The sequence below is a fragment of the Stegodyphus dumicola genome, chromosome 5 (assembly GCF_044657685.1).
Source record: "Stegodyphus dumicola isolate Sdum_Otavi_A_Nest chromosome 5, ASM4465768v1".
Taxonomy (NCBI): Eukaryota; Metazoa; Arthropoda; class Arachnida; order Araneae; family Eresidae; genus Stegodyphus; species Stegodyphus dumicola.
The window spans coordinates 209654114-209669804 of record NC_140772.1 but is presented as its reverse complement, the minus strand read 5'-3'; the positions used below and the strand labels follow the sequence as shown (position 1 = coordinate 209669804).

Here is a 15691-nt window from a genome sequence, read left to right as displayed (position 1 = left end):
TTTGCAGCGATAAAAATTAATAATGTACATAGTGAACACACTATTTATGTAAGAACTGCCCAGAAATGGTTTAAAAAATTTAAAGTTGGAAAAAGCAGCACTGATGATGAACCCCGTTCAGGACGTTTTGAATCAAATCAAACGATTAATTTAGAAGTTTACAGTGCACAACTTTGCCGTCTAAACTCAGAATCGATCAAAAAACACCCACGACATCAAGAAAATGTTATTTCAATATGATAAAGCTAGACCGGCTCGAACAACGCTGCAAAAAAGTAGTGAATTTAATTGAGAGCTTTTGCCACATCCTGCTCACTTCCCAGATATTGCCAAGTGATTTTTACTTATTTCGTGCCTTACAAAATTTTTTACTGGGGAAAAAATTAAATTCTAAACAGGATGTTCTAAAAAATCGGAAGTCTATGTTTTAACATTTAATACAAGATTTATTCAAGTAAATTTCAAAAATACAAGTGCCCGAAAACAAATGCGAGCCATTGTACAATAACTATAACACATTTATTTTCGATGGAAAAGAAAACTATAAAAATAGCCCAGCTGAATTTGAAATCACCCTTTGCTGGTTCAGAGAAAATTCAAACACTTTGGTAAACGTACCAACAAAATAATAAACTCTTTATTCTACAACTGATTGTAAAATAGAGTTTTTCATGACATCTCTATGTACACGAGTCTCGCATCACTCAAAAACGATTACATGCATAACGTTGAAATCGTGTATACGAGACTGCTATAACATCTAATTGTGCACCTCCCTTTCTTATTGCAATCACAGCAGTACCGATTTTCACAATTGTTTGTTGTAGTCGTATGCTTCCAATTACAGAAGCATTTTAAATGACGAAAATATTCATGTTGTGGCAATGTCAATTTAAAAAATTTTGGACAAATTATGAAATTTAACTTTTAATGTGGTCTCTTTGTTTCTATACTTTTATTTGGGTAAGTTTTATGCTTATCATAAAAAATAATATTATTTCGACTCCCATACAACAAAAAAGTGATAGGCATATTTACTTCAAAGTTTGCAGTTTTTGATGCCATTTTTAACCTGCTTTCAAGGATTGGTTACTTAAAGGAAATAAGTTTAAATAAAATGTAGCAAAAAAATGTATAATAGGCCATACAAGGAAGGTCATGTAGTGTCCACATCAGATTTTTTTGACAAGGGTTCTTGTTAGTAATAAGACTGATAATGCATATAAAGAAATAATGTTTGATCCAACATTATTGTCCCTTGACATAATTTGTCAAGATTATATTTCTGTTTATTTGATTTATTCATAGAAAGTTCAAATAAAAATGTATAAAGTGGACTATTATTTAAATTTATAATACTGTGTATGTATAATATTTGACAAACATAATTATTTAGAGAGTCTTTTATAATATCTAAAGAGATAAATTGACATTTAGGAATCGTCAATGTGAAACTATAAATAAATAATAAAAAAAGCATGAGCAGTTTTTCTGTACATTTATTCAATGATGATCATCAGACATATACATAGTATAAAGCTCTTGCACTCTTAAATATACCAATATCAAAGAGCTGACAGAAATCCTGGACTGTAACCCTTATAAACAGTTTCAGATCAGCTGAAAACAATCTAGGCGAACTGGCCAGTATCTGGAACAAGTTACCCGAAAATCTGTTCCAACAGCTGTAATATAATAAATTTGAGTTCTAAAGTGCTTTTCAGTAATAAAGATTCAAGATGAAAAGTCACAACATGGGCTCGTCCATGGATTTTCTTGACAAGGGTTTTTATTACTTGTGCTTTGTCTATGCTGTACAATTACCGAGCATGCGAAGCTGGCCATTCACTTCCTAAATTTAGGTCCTTTTTGGGTGGAAAACAAGGATAATCGATCACTAGTCTTTACCTAATATAACACAAGTGATGTACCCACCATGAGGTAATGGGGATTAAAATTACAGTGATATATCTACAAAGTTTTTCTTTGCTGATGCATTGTGTAGCAGCTGTACAAAGATGAACATTCACAAGCATACGTACACATTTTTTAAATCACTAATAAGAAACTTCCTTACGTGACTGTATACAATGAATGACATTGTGCCAGCTAGTTCCGAGTCTCTGCAATTGCAGGTATCTGGCATGAGACTCTAAATAACCTAATGAACCTGAACATGACATAACACAAACACAGACATAATCCTGCTCAATTTTTGAATAAATATTGACAATGATGCACTGCTGTAGTTTCCAAGCAAGGCTCTAGAACAAGATGTAAAATTCACAAAACATGCTCTGTTGCTGGTCAGAAGGCATCTGTATTTTTTGCAAAACACTGTTTGCATGTCTGCTTGGAGTGTGACCAACTTGCAGGTGGATTTCTATTGGCAGGAGATATCTCCATATAATTAAAAATGTATGCAATGTAAAACTTAATGCTAGTTACTATGTTGCTGTCTCTGCAGCTGTAGGAGATAACACTTTTTCACCATTCGTTAAACTAGGTGCATCATCGGAATATTCTTGAGAACACTCGAACAGAACATCTGCAATAATAGATGCTACTCCTTGATCGAGGATCTGGGACATTACAAGAGCCAGTAATCTTTGTTGATGTTGTAAAAACAAAGTTCTATTGCTCGGAACACGAGCTAAACAACGGAGAGTGCCGGCAGCACGCCGAACCATGTCCAAAGTAGTACCCATAAGCTCAGGATTTTCCCTGAGAGCATTGATTCCCTGTGCGTTAGCGACCTGCAAAGCACTTTGTTCTGCTTGTTCCACAAACGTTATTAAAAGAGGTATGCAGGTACCTTGCAGGGCTATGGCTCTTGCCATACTACTATCTGCTTGGGACAAATTGGATAATAAAACAACAGAAAACTCTCGTAATACTTGATCTTCATTTCTACTTAACCATTTAGAAAGGAGGGAGAAAAACCGATCAATTCTTTCCCAAGGTGGTGTAGCCATCATTAAGTCAACATTACTTTCGAGAACAGATAACTTGCTCAGAGCTTCAAGAGAGAGACGCTGTGGTGAAAGGACGGAGTGTGATGGCTGGGTTGGGAGTGGATCTTGGGCATATGAGGAAGGACAAGTGACCCAGTGCATTAGACCATCAAGTATTGGGAAGCTAATCTCTTCAGGAAAAGGAGCCAAGTCAAGTTGACCAGCAATGTTTGCTAGAGTGACTAAAGTGTTTTCTCGTATGATGTGCAACATATCCCACCACCACTCATGTTCACTATTTAAGCTGCTGCAAGAATCTGCAACTGAAGAGTTTTCACTTTCTTCTTCACGGTCGTAATGACGTTGGGGTGGTTTACGAGGAGAATGCACATGATGCAAAAGAAGTAGTCTTCCCATTACAAGTAAGAAACCGGCATGCTTAGACATTTCAGTGTCATTTCCAGGCACAAAAGAGAGGTTCCTTAGAATGGACGATACTGAAATGCACCGGCGAGCTAAAGAATCTTGAGCATCACTGGTAGTACACAAGGAAGGTTCATCTCTATTATACGACTCGTCTTCTAGATCTTCTACGGCTCGACGTTTACGAGTTGGCGAAACAGGTCGTATCTTAGGAAAATCACTTTTAGGCTCCTCCTCAACTGGTTTTTCTTGATTAACTTCGGTCTCACTTTTTAAATTTATATTTGAGTTCAGATTTTCACTTTCTTTTGTTGGCAGTCCATCACAGTTTTCAATTGGTTTATTTGACAAAGAATCACTATCTACAATCATTGCATCTTTCTCACTTTCTTTAAGTTTAGATTCTACACTTTTCTGCACTTTTGTTTCAGAATTATTCTCATTAGTACAGGGTTTTGGTGAATTTACAGGAGTTACATTACTTTCTTCCTCTTCAGTATCTTCTTCTTCGATAGATTCTTTTTTACAACAGTTAATATTGTCTTTAAGCTTCTTTGAGTCTTTCTGTATAGCAGTAATTGCTTCACAGTCTTTGGATTTATTTTTTACAGAGCTCTTCATGACTCTAACAAAGCGAACACGTCTTTCAGTGTTCTCGAAATGCGTTTGTATATAGCCTGTATATTCTCCCCCACCATGTTGCCAATGGCTGCTGCCACTGATGAAGCCCTCGTGTACATCCCACTTTTTATCGGGATCAAAAAGAAACAATGCTTCTTCCTCTTGAGTCCTCACTAACTTTTTACACCGTGTTTTATAGGTATAGTTAACAGAGTCTAGAAGCATTGTTTTATCATCACTTAAAGTATCTGAAGTAGATATTCCTGTGGAATCAGACTCTGGCAGATCACAATCGAGTTCATACCACTTTTTGCTGCGCTCTTTGGTTGCTCCATCAGCAAAACCTTGCATAAAACCTACTTCTAAATCTCCCACTAAATCAAATATAAGGTTAAGACATCTTCTGTAGTGATCCATCAGAACTTCTAATAGCCCTGGAAGATGACTAAGTCCAAAATATAGGACGGTAGCATCATCATGAACTAGAATAGTTAGCACATCCAAAGCCCACGTACTCTCCCCTAAAAGTCCAGATTTCAGGGCCATCATAATTCTCCAAGCATCAATTGGAATAATGTCTTTAGCAAGAAGCCTGCGCCGTTTGGTGATTAGGGGTGTTACAGCTTCAACAGCATCAGGAGGGAAAATAACTTCCTTTCTTTGAGAAGGTGTAGAATATTGAGGTGGGGGTCCAACTCCACTATGAGGCTGAAATAGAAAAATACAAGTAAGTACAAAATGCAAATAACTAGAAAACAATCAAATCACTCTCAAAAATAAAAAAAGTAAAATACACCAATCTATAATAAATATGTCAGTTTTGCCTATCAAAATTTCAAACAGAATATGCACACAAGAATGATAGTTTTTGAAATTTTTCTAATGTCTGGTATGTTCAAAGGAAGTAAATCTGCTAACTTCCTTTAAAAAATTATTTCTACGTGATTTTAAAATATAAAACTAATGCTAAACTTCATTTGTGACATTTAATAACTTGTACTCGCAGACGCAGAAGGATAATTCTGATATCTGCTTCTAAAGTTCAGTTCAATGAAGCAAAACAAATTATATGTATTTTTCATGCCATTGTACAGTACTGCTTCTTAACATAAAACTAATTACCCTTAGAAAGTGTGCGAGTATATATATATATATATATATATATATATATATATATATATATATGTGTGTGTGTGTGTGTGTGTGTGTGTGTGTGAATAGACATGTAAGATAAAATAACTAAGATAAAAAATATGTAAATCAAAATTTTAACTTAAAATCAGCAATAGCCTTAATGCTTCATTTTAATTTGTGTACCTCTTTTTTCGGTTCTAAAAATAGCAATTATTTAAAACTTTCTGGACTGCATCTTTTCAAAATTAAACTCTTTCATGCTTTCCTATGTAAGCCTGCAGGTCTTACACGACCACAGACCAAGATATCTTTTGATTCTCCCCGAATGCACACTTACTTCTCAACCTTTCCCACTTTGCTCGCTGCCATTAACATGTGCTGCTCATCTCTCAGCTTCGTCCACTGTCAAAGGTGTAAATTTCAAAGAAATTTTGAAGACTGGGTACATATCGTAACCATGATAATGGGTGAACCTATTATTCGTCTCAAAGCTTTCCTTTATCAAGAAATACAATTATGTCTTCTTTCCTATCTGTAATCGTCATTTTGGTATCTATACAGAAAATCTTTTACAAAGTTCTTAATATGTCACCACCTCCAATACATTGCAGCTATTGCCAAATATCAAGATATTTACAGACTTTATATATATATATATATATATATAAGAATATACGGTTAATTTCTTTGTTTAAGAAAGATACATACAGCCATTTTATTTGGGGTAACATAGCCACGATTGATCATTTTCGGCCCCATTGATGGACCCATATGATGAGGATATGGCTCTGACTGTGGACCACCATATCTAGACCAACCAGGGCCTCCTGGCTGAGGTGCATTTTCTCCATGCCTTGAGATCTCCCAATTCTCTCTCTGGTTAGGTGGATATTGATTTTGCCCAGATGAGTATTGCCGGTTATCTCGTGGCCATCCTTAAAAAATAAAGATATATTAACTTTCACTTGCAATAAGTTTATCAAACCATATTACCTCTTCTAATTTAAAGTATATAATAATCCAGGGTCACATTAAATCAAAAAGTTCAAAAGAGATGTCAAATCTCAATAAATATTTATCTATCAACTACATTTGCAAAGTAATATTTCTCATTGTAATTAATGCTATGGCAAAAATACGAAAGGGAGATTTTATTTCAGCTACTATATTTGTAATTGCATATGCTAATATCAAACATAAAAAAATCAAATAGCTACAGTAAATTCTTGCTGAATGTGGGGTTTACTTCACTACTTGTATGCCAAAATCACATTCCATGAAGTTAAGTTTCTATGGAAAAAAATTAATTAGGTACATTCAGATCAAGAAAGTATCTATAATTTAAACAAACCTAAATATTATTGCAATCAAAAGGAGAAAATTAAGTAAAATGTTAATTCAAATGATTTTTTACTACTGCCAATAAAACACGTAAAAAGCTGGTAATTATTGCTTTGGACAATGAGTGATGCAACTCTTCAAAGGTTTTGCGGTTGGGAGAGAAGAGTTCTTCACTGCCTTTCAAAAAGTGTTTTCCTCTTTCTTAATTTGGGTCAATCTCCACTGCAAAATCAGACAGTTCCTGTGCCTTTTTTTTTAACAAATCATTTAACTCATTGGAAGGTAAAGGCACTTAATCTTTTTCACTATCGCTGCTGTTATAAGATTATCCAATTCTTCATTCATCATTTCTCGATTATTTTATTGACTTCTCATTCTTCCATACCTGAAAATCCTTTGCCATCAATTGTTTTTGCATTACTTCTTTAGCTTACTTTCAATTGATGGAAATCCTTTAAAGCTGTACATAACTTCTGGCCAGAGCTGGTGTCAGTAAGCATTCAATGTTGATGAATGAACACTGAACGGCATAAGAATGAAATTCTTATTCTGGAAGTGGAAACGATTAAGATAACATATATACACAAAATTACATCCTAACCTTCGGCAAGGATTTATCGCATATGATTAATTTACATATTTTACAACACTATACAGCCAAAAAAAAAAAAAAAAAAAGGTTAAAATTTGAATACACAGAACTCACAAGGATTTATTTATTTTAGGTACTGCAAAATTTAGAATAGCTATTTGATTAATTCCTTTCTAATTTCGACTGAAAAGAATCTTACACCTTTCTTCTTTCATCACCAGCTTCTAATAAAGTATTTCAACTTAAACAAATCTTAACCCATTAACCGCCAAAACTACAAGGAATGATTCTTTTCTCATGAAAATAATAACAAATATTAAATTAAGCATTTATAACATAAATTTACATTGAAAATAAAAAAAAATGCTCTTATCTGTAGAAAACGCAAGTGTTGCGTTCGCGCAACGTCAGTGGAATAAGACTACGGATGTTGAGTGAGTAGGATTGTACTCGTGCAATGTTTCCTTTGAGTGGAGCACTGGATTACTTTTTAACTGTATAGCGTTTTATAAATCTATAAATCACTTTACTTTTAATTTACTTTTAATCAATTTAATATTAAAATATACATTATATTTCTTTTACAAAGATAGATTATTTCAATTGAAAGATTCAAGCATGAAAAGCTTCACTACAATCTTGACGTAAAGCTACATTACATACTTTGCATCTATAAACAGTCTGGCTATGGCACTCTACACTCTCAATAGGAGTTTGCAAAAGGAATAATGCAATCTCTTGTCTGAAATCTAAAAGACACTTTTTATTTCCAGTAGCAGAAAGTCGTGATATTTAGTAAGTTTAGATACGGTCTCACCTTATATAATTTATCAGTATTGTCAATTTGGCTTTTGTCAGCTAAATGCAAATTCTGCTTCGTATTCCTGTACTACAAACATGATATCGATTCTCGTACAATGGGAGCAGAAATGTCCTTATCAAGTGACCAATACATTTTTTCTTAAGGTAAACAATAATATCCAGTATATATAATATTCCAATAAATTTTCTCATATAGGCTTCAGATGCAATAAATTCTGGGATATTTTTTTGCTGAGCGTATAAATTTGTCTGTTCAACGAGAAGAGAGTAAATGTTTATACAAGAAAGAAAATCGAACATCTCTCCAGTAATTTTACCTTGTATTTTGTCTTTTATAGTTTTTATTTTTCTCTTTCTTTATTTTCTTCCTGAGACATAACTGAGGGTTCCTTTCTTATCCATTTCAAGTTTTCAGTTTTCTGCTTTTTAAACTTTTTCTTATGACTACCACTGCTTTTAGAAGACTGAAACTTATTTCTTACATGAATTTCAACTTCCCAGCAATATTATTTGGTAAAATATCATTTTCATTATTTAAAAAATTGTCATTCCCTTCTTCTTCTTCAGTAGCTTCTGAAATTTCTGGGGGAACAACAACAATATCAGTTTCATTCTGGTCATTATTAACATTATCATCATCTGTTTCTTCATCATAATAATCTTTGAAGGGCTTCTTCTAATGTAAGATACCTCCTTATAGGCATTTTTAAAGCAGCCAGAATATGAACCAGAACATCGAAAGGAAAGAGTAAAAAAAATGGTTACCCGTTTCCTGCTGACGTTGTAGCGTCAGAGCAACACCTGTTTTCCCTTCCTTCCCAACACAAATATAAACATCTGATTGATGTAATGTTTTGATACACGGTGACCTTGACTGAAAATAGATCACTCATAAAGACGGCGAATCTTTCGTTAAATATTTTCGGCAAAAATACCCGGTCGAAAATTTTGCTCAAAGTATAAGATTAATTATTATAAACAAATTGATTGTTGAAGGCAAATATTTTTTTACAGAAGTAATCTTCATATTATTCCCTACAAAAAATCATCTGCTGGTAGAAAATATCTTTGGTAGTTATATTTATATATGCATTTATTTTGACCGTTGCATCAATGCAACACCAGCGGCTAATGGGTTAAATTCTTCCATTTAAAAAATAATGCAATTTACTTATTATGAAGGCTTTAAACATGAGGGCAACAGAATGGCTGCTAACGTACATAAAACAGATAAACAGCTAATGCTGAATATGCGGGATAATAATTGCTAACATAATCTGGACATAAATTCAATCTGAAGGTAAGGTGATACATTTCAGAGGATTCAGCCTTTAGTCTACAATTAAAATTTTTCAACCATATAGAAAAAAGGATTTTTTGTTCATGAAAACTTTTTTCTTTTCAATTAAATTTCTGTGCATAACCGCAACATTAATAATTTTCATTTTATTGTACAGTAACATGGAATTTCTAAAGTAAACTGGATGAGGATCAATATACATATTAGGACTTCTTGAATTCATATAAATAGGTTTAACACAATTCTTAGTTAAATACACATATTATACATATAACTTTTATAACACTTTCACAGTTCTACTTGTAAAAGCAAATCATTCTATTTGATTTAGTATTACAGAAATCCAAAATGCAATCAGAGTAGAATTTACAACTGATAAGAATTTTGTACATTAAATTACACTTATTCAAATCATAATGTATTTAAAACAGCAATTTAATAATGTCTTAGGAAACAATATAAAAATGTCATACCTTGTTGAGGAGGCCCACCAGGTGTGGGTGGGGGAACACTATGAGAGGGACGGTATGGGTACTGACTACGATCTGAAATTTTCAACAAAAAAATTGCAGTTGCATATAACAATACCATAATACATCATATACACAGAATTTAAGACAACCAAGTTTATGTATCAAATAGGAAGTAATTACATTTAAATGTTTTTAACTACAATTTAATATATTGTGCATATAACAAATGAGTTCCAACCTTTATTCTATAACATTATTTGTTATGGGCTCAGTCCTTTAAGAGAGAAAATTAAATCAGCAATGTGCTTTTAAAAAAATAATAATCTTACATTTATGTAAAATGCTAAATTTTTAAAGTTATTGGAATACGTTACTGCAGTATAATTAGAGCACAATACAGATTACAAATATCAAAGCAAGAAGAAGCAGATGTGAAAATGAACTATTAATGTAATTACGATTAGGTGAATGTACATACATCGTATGTAAGAAAACATTAAATCTTTGTACGCTTAAGTATTTTAATCACACGCAAGAAAGCTTACAAAAATATTTGTGCAACATTAACAGATATAAGTTATATACAAAAATAAATTACAGAAAATATTCATAAATTAACCACGATTTAAAGAAGATAATGAGGGAAATGCACAAAACCTATCGCCACATTTTGTAACATTTGATTTATATATGATTATATATAAATAAATTATTAAAAAGAAATCCAGAATTGAAAAATCTTTCTCTTACATAGTTAAAGATGAATAAATACAGCTAAACTATGTGCTTCTATTTCTTGTCTAATGAAATTTTCTTATTTAATCAAAACATAAGCTATTAAAATTGGCTAGCATATTGAAAGTGATATTTGTTAATTTTTTTCCCATAAGGTTCTGCTATTTCTTAAAAAAATCTAGTACATAGGGGATATTCAGTAAGTTTGAAATCTACCACACTGTACAAGAAAAGTGTTTAAAATTATTTTCTCAGTCTTCTACATTCAGTTTTTTCCATGAATTAAATACATTTAACTCAGCAATCCATTAATTAAGACACAACATGCTGAACAAATACTAATTCAGAAGTATATAGTAGTATATAGTTGTTTATATAGTAGTCTTATATAAACAACAAAAATCTGTTGTGTACACCACACGACTTCCTTGTACGGAATATTAAATTATACACATTTTTTCTTGCATTTTATTTAAATTTATTAGATTGAATTAAACCTACTCCGCTGACAGCGCATAAACCACAATAGAATAAATGCATTCTTTAAAACTCACTTAGTTTACCATAGCGAATCTCTGGCACTAGGTTTACTTAACAGTATTATATTTCGTTCATGTTATAACTCAGAATGCACAAAATTTATATCATTTAAAGAATTATCTAATCTTTGCCACATGTTCTATTCAAATACTATAATAAAGCTAGAACTATGTATAAAAGAAATTAAGCAAACAAAACAAAAAAGAAACAGTTTTTCACAGACGATTGAGTATTTCTCATTCAATTAATTCAGTTTTAACTTCGCGACAAGGCAAAAAATACATAATAACTCAAAATATCTGTATTAAAAATTACGAAGTAAATCTTAAACACTTATTTCTTCGAAAAAATTCCAGAAAGGATTAAGCATGATTTAGATAATAAATGAAGGTGTTATCTTTGTTGTTGCGAAGCTAAGTTTCTCTAAATTGGCAACAAATCCACTATCCTGCTGTTTCAAATGTAAACAAGCCATCAAAAAAAATTATTAGGCTTAGAAGCACTTAAACAACTTTGAAACTGTTGATAACTCTAAAAATATTGCATACAGATTTATTAAAGGCATAAAAACCTTAACCGGAAGGTAAGAACAACATAATTCAATCATTTTTAAAGCAAAAAATTTACAATTTACAAACATATAAGAGTACAGAAACTGAGATCACTGAGCCGGGTAACAGAGTGGATATATATATAAATATACGTTTGGTGCGGCCGATTGCAACCAAAATACGAGGTGCACATCTACATGTTATAGCAGTCCTATATATAAAATTTCAACATTCTGAGGCTACTCGTTTTTGAGCTATGCGAGATATGTACATATGTACATATTTTCGTACAGAGGCCACAAAAAATTATCTTCAGAATTCATTTTAAAGCAGTTTTATAATTTTTTGGGAGGAAAAGCATATTTTATTCTGTCCTTACGTACAGATATCACACAAAAACATCCTTAAATTGCATTCGATAACGGTCAAAATGGAATTTTTCGTTGAAATATGCTGCTTGAAACTTTTCGAGATTACAATACTTCCTTTTTACTTCGTACAAGGAAGTAAAAAGACCAGATACCAGTATACAGACTGTCAGGTATCACTTTGTGTTGTCCCTTGTTTCAAAAACTATCATACAAACTAATATTTAACTTTTTTACCTCGGATAGTAAACTAACATTAAAATTAAATGCTTTTACACCTGTAAAGAATTTAAAATTCAACTTAAAACCTACATATTTTGTTTTGTTTCCTTGTATTTAATAATAAAATTTTTAAAAATGTGATGATTTTTTGCATTTTTTTTTTTTTCCAAAAAAAATTTGTATGGAAATTGGTTAAAAAAATATTTTCCAACTTAAAGATCATAAATGAATTCAGTTGTATTTTACTGAGAAAAAATGTGTAATTTTCCCCCGTATTCTAGATATGTTTATCCTGAATTTTTGCCTGATCTAAAATTTGAACACCGGCATAAGAGAAGAGAGAAACTTGAAAGACAAGATATGTTGAAAAGGAGAAGAGTTATAGATATCCCTGAATTTTATGTTGGCAAGTCTATTTAATTCTATCATTTTTCTATATTACAGAATCTTTTAACCTTTAGCATCTTATATTCATTCAATTAATTCAGTAATCCTTCTCATTCAATTAATTCAGTTTTCACTTTGTGACAAGGCAAAAATACATAAAAACTCAAAATATCTGTATTAAAAATTACAAAGTAAATCTTAAACGCTTATTTTCTTGAAAAAATTCCAGAAAGGATTAAGCATGATTTAAATAATAAATGAAGGCATTATCTTTGTTGTTGCAAAGCTAAGTTTCTCTACATTGGCAACAAATCCGCTACTCAGCTGTTTCAAATGTAAACAAGAGCAATGGCCGCCATCAAATTAGGCTTAGCGGACCTTAAACAATTTTAAAATTGTTGATAATTCTAAAAATATTGCATACAGAATAACTAAAGGCATAAAACCCTTAACCGGAAGATAAAAACAACATAAGTCAATCATTTTTAAAGCAAAAAATGTACAATTTACAAACATATAAGAGTAAAGAAACTGAGATCACCGAGCCGGGTAACAGAGTGGATATATTTATAAATATATTTATATACATTTGGCGCGGCCGATTTCAACCAAAATACGAGGTGCACATCTACACATTATAGTAGTCTTATATACAAAATTTCAACGTTCTGAGGCTACTCATTTTCGAGTTATGCGAGATACATAATATAGCTTTCGGCTTGTGTTCGAGAACATTCTAGGCTAAACTGGTAAGAATTTGTTCCAGGAGGTTCTTCACCCATCCATGGTATATTGCCAATTTTGTCGCTAAACGGACGATTTCTCGCCAAATGTGGCAACTCTGCCTTCCCTTACCATTTTATGGCAACCCTAAAACTGCTTTGCAGGGATGCTATCTTACTGTGCCTATACATTTCGTAACATTATATAATCATTATCAAGTATACTAACATATATATATATATATATTAGTATATTTGCTTTTATATATACTTCTTAATTTAAAATTAGTGAAAGTATTTCTTAAATCAGAAACTAAGGAACACTTTGATTCATTTGAAATCAACAAATAGACATACTAATAAATAATTTATTACAGTATAAACATTAATCTGATGATTATCAATTTATATATTATTTTAAAAGGAATATTACTATCATGTATTTCAACTTTCAGAAATTCTGTTTGAATTAAATAGCTGCTCATCTAGTGATTGTTTACAATTATTATTATTATTTTTTTTATACATACACAGAATTATCACAAAAAGAATTTAAGAATAAATTTTTTCGTGCATACAAAATGCACTTTACCTGTATATGGTCCCTGAGATTGCTGTTGAGGGTAATTGCCCATATGATACTGATCTTGAACTGGACCATGCGTTTTAGAGTAATCCCCATGACGCTTAGGGCCCATACCATACATATCACGTTGATATAAATTTCCAGGTATACTACTAGGTGGAGCTACTTTATTTGGAGGTGGCATATTCTGACCATACATAGCTTGCTGAGATGAAGGATAATTCTATATCAGAAAAAAAGAGGCATTAATAAGAACAATCATTAATTATACAACTCTATAAAAATACTACAAGATAAATAAACAGTCTCTAACCCATATAATAATTACAGAACATGCTAAGTTACTTTGATAATTTAAAAAACTGTTTAAAGATATGAAATATAAGCAATGCAAGGAATTTGAATGTTTAATCATGCACCTTTTTGTGAACTATAATGTAATAAAAAATTCAATCAAAAAGCTATTTTAAAAAATTATTACATTAAAGAAAAATCTAATTATAAAAAAAATTGTCAGCCATTTGAAAGGAGAGAAAAATAAAAAGGTCAATGAAAAATTCATTAATTACCGTATTTGACGGCATATAAGACACACCCTTATATAGAAGGCCACACACAAGGAAAAAAAGTTTAATAGTCCGCACGAAAAATATGGTTTCTTTTAGTTCTCACATTTCGTAAAAGCCAAATAAACAATCATTGAATGCAATTACCAAATATAGTTTTATTAAAGAAAATTAACACACAGCAAGCTATTTTGAACATGATATGTAAATTTCAATAATGAATAAATGAATGAACAGCAAGCAATCAAACATAATACAAAATAAAGCAGAAACAACAAAAAACAGATTCAACGAAAACGCTGCCTTTCATGAAATTAGACTTTAATTACTTTCAAAACCAAAAAATCCTTTTCACTATCCTCATCATCGAAAACGAGAATATCGTCATCACTACTGTTTCCGTCATCGCTACTATCACCCTTCTTCGAATAATGCGTCGTCTTCTGGTCTGTCAAGAGCATTACTGATTCCACACTTCTTAAAAGGACTTAACAATTACTTCAGCCTTTACGTCCAGCCAAGATCTTTTTACCCACTCGCACACTTGTGAAATAGAGGGCCGCTTCATTCTACTTGAGAGTGTAAGGGCGTGATGTGGCTCTCCTATCCTCTTGTTCCATCGTTCTTGCACTTTTTCCTTAAATGGCTCATTCATGGCATTATGGCAGATGTAGAAAAAGTTATGTGTGTCTAGACCTTTATCCGGGCTAAAAATAGCATTCAGTATTGAAAGTTAACCTGTGTCCTTCACTTATAATACGCAGGTAACTTTTCTGAGACCAAATTTAGGATAAAAAAGGGCGCCTTATATGCCGTCAAATACGGTATATATAACTTTACAGACAATCTCTTAAAAAGGTACAGAGAATAAAAATCTAAATATTATAAATTTACACCATTACAAAGCACAGTTATATGCACCCAAAATAGAAGAGATTAAAATATTTCAAAAGCATTAGATTGAAGGAAGCTATTTTAGAAAGCTACATTAAAAATCTGCATGCATAAGTGCTGGCAACACACTGTTTTATATCAGGATAGCCAACATTTTAAAGAAGAGCAGGGGACTGAAAATGGTTTTGCACGATTCTTGATAAGCGAATCTGCACAACTTAGTTATCATATATTTTTAAGGAAATATTTTACAAATACCATGAAAAATGACATGTAAAAGGTAGTTACATATTGTTTGGCAACTCTCATTGGCTAGTTGGCTTTCCTGATTTAAAACACATTATCAATATAACAACACAAAGGACTGAATTTTTCCAAAAGCCATGAAACAGCAGAAAGTATTGAGCTGTGTCTCTATTAATATGTATAAAAATCTTAACAACTTTTTTAATATTTACCA

General features: G+C 31.8%; 1 protein-coding gene across 4 annotated transcripts in view; it reads right to left on the bottom strand.

The window, feature by feature from the left end:
* Window positions 1–1483: 1483 nt before the first annotated feature.
* LOC118189571 (trithorax group protein osa-like) overlaps window positions 1484–15691 on the bottom strand; it is a 320714-nt gene continuing 306506 nt past the window's right edge. For all 4 annotated transcript variants that reach the window (XM_085817608.1, XM_085817609.1, XM_085817610.1 and 1 more), the window contains 4 exons: window positions 13778–13994; window positions 9661–9732; window positions 5841–6067; window positions 1484–4706 (listed from right to left, as the gene is read on the bottom strand). In XM_085817608.1, the coding sequence (XP_085673734.1) occupies window positions 2448–4706; window positions 5841–6067; window positions 9661–9732; window positions 13778–13994 (2775 nt within the window). In that variant the 3' untranslated portion in view covers window positions 1484–2447. The remainder of the gene's footprint in view (window positions 4707–5840; window positions 6068–9660; window positions 9733–13777; window positions 13995–15691) is intronic.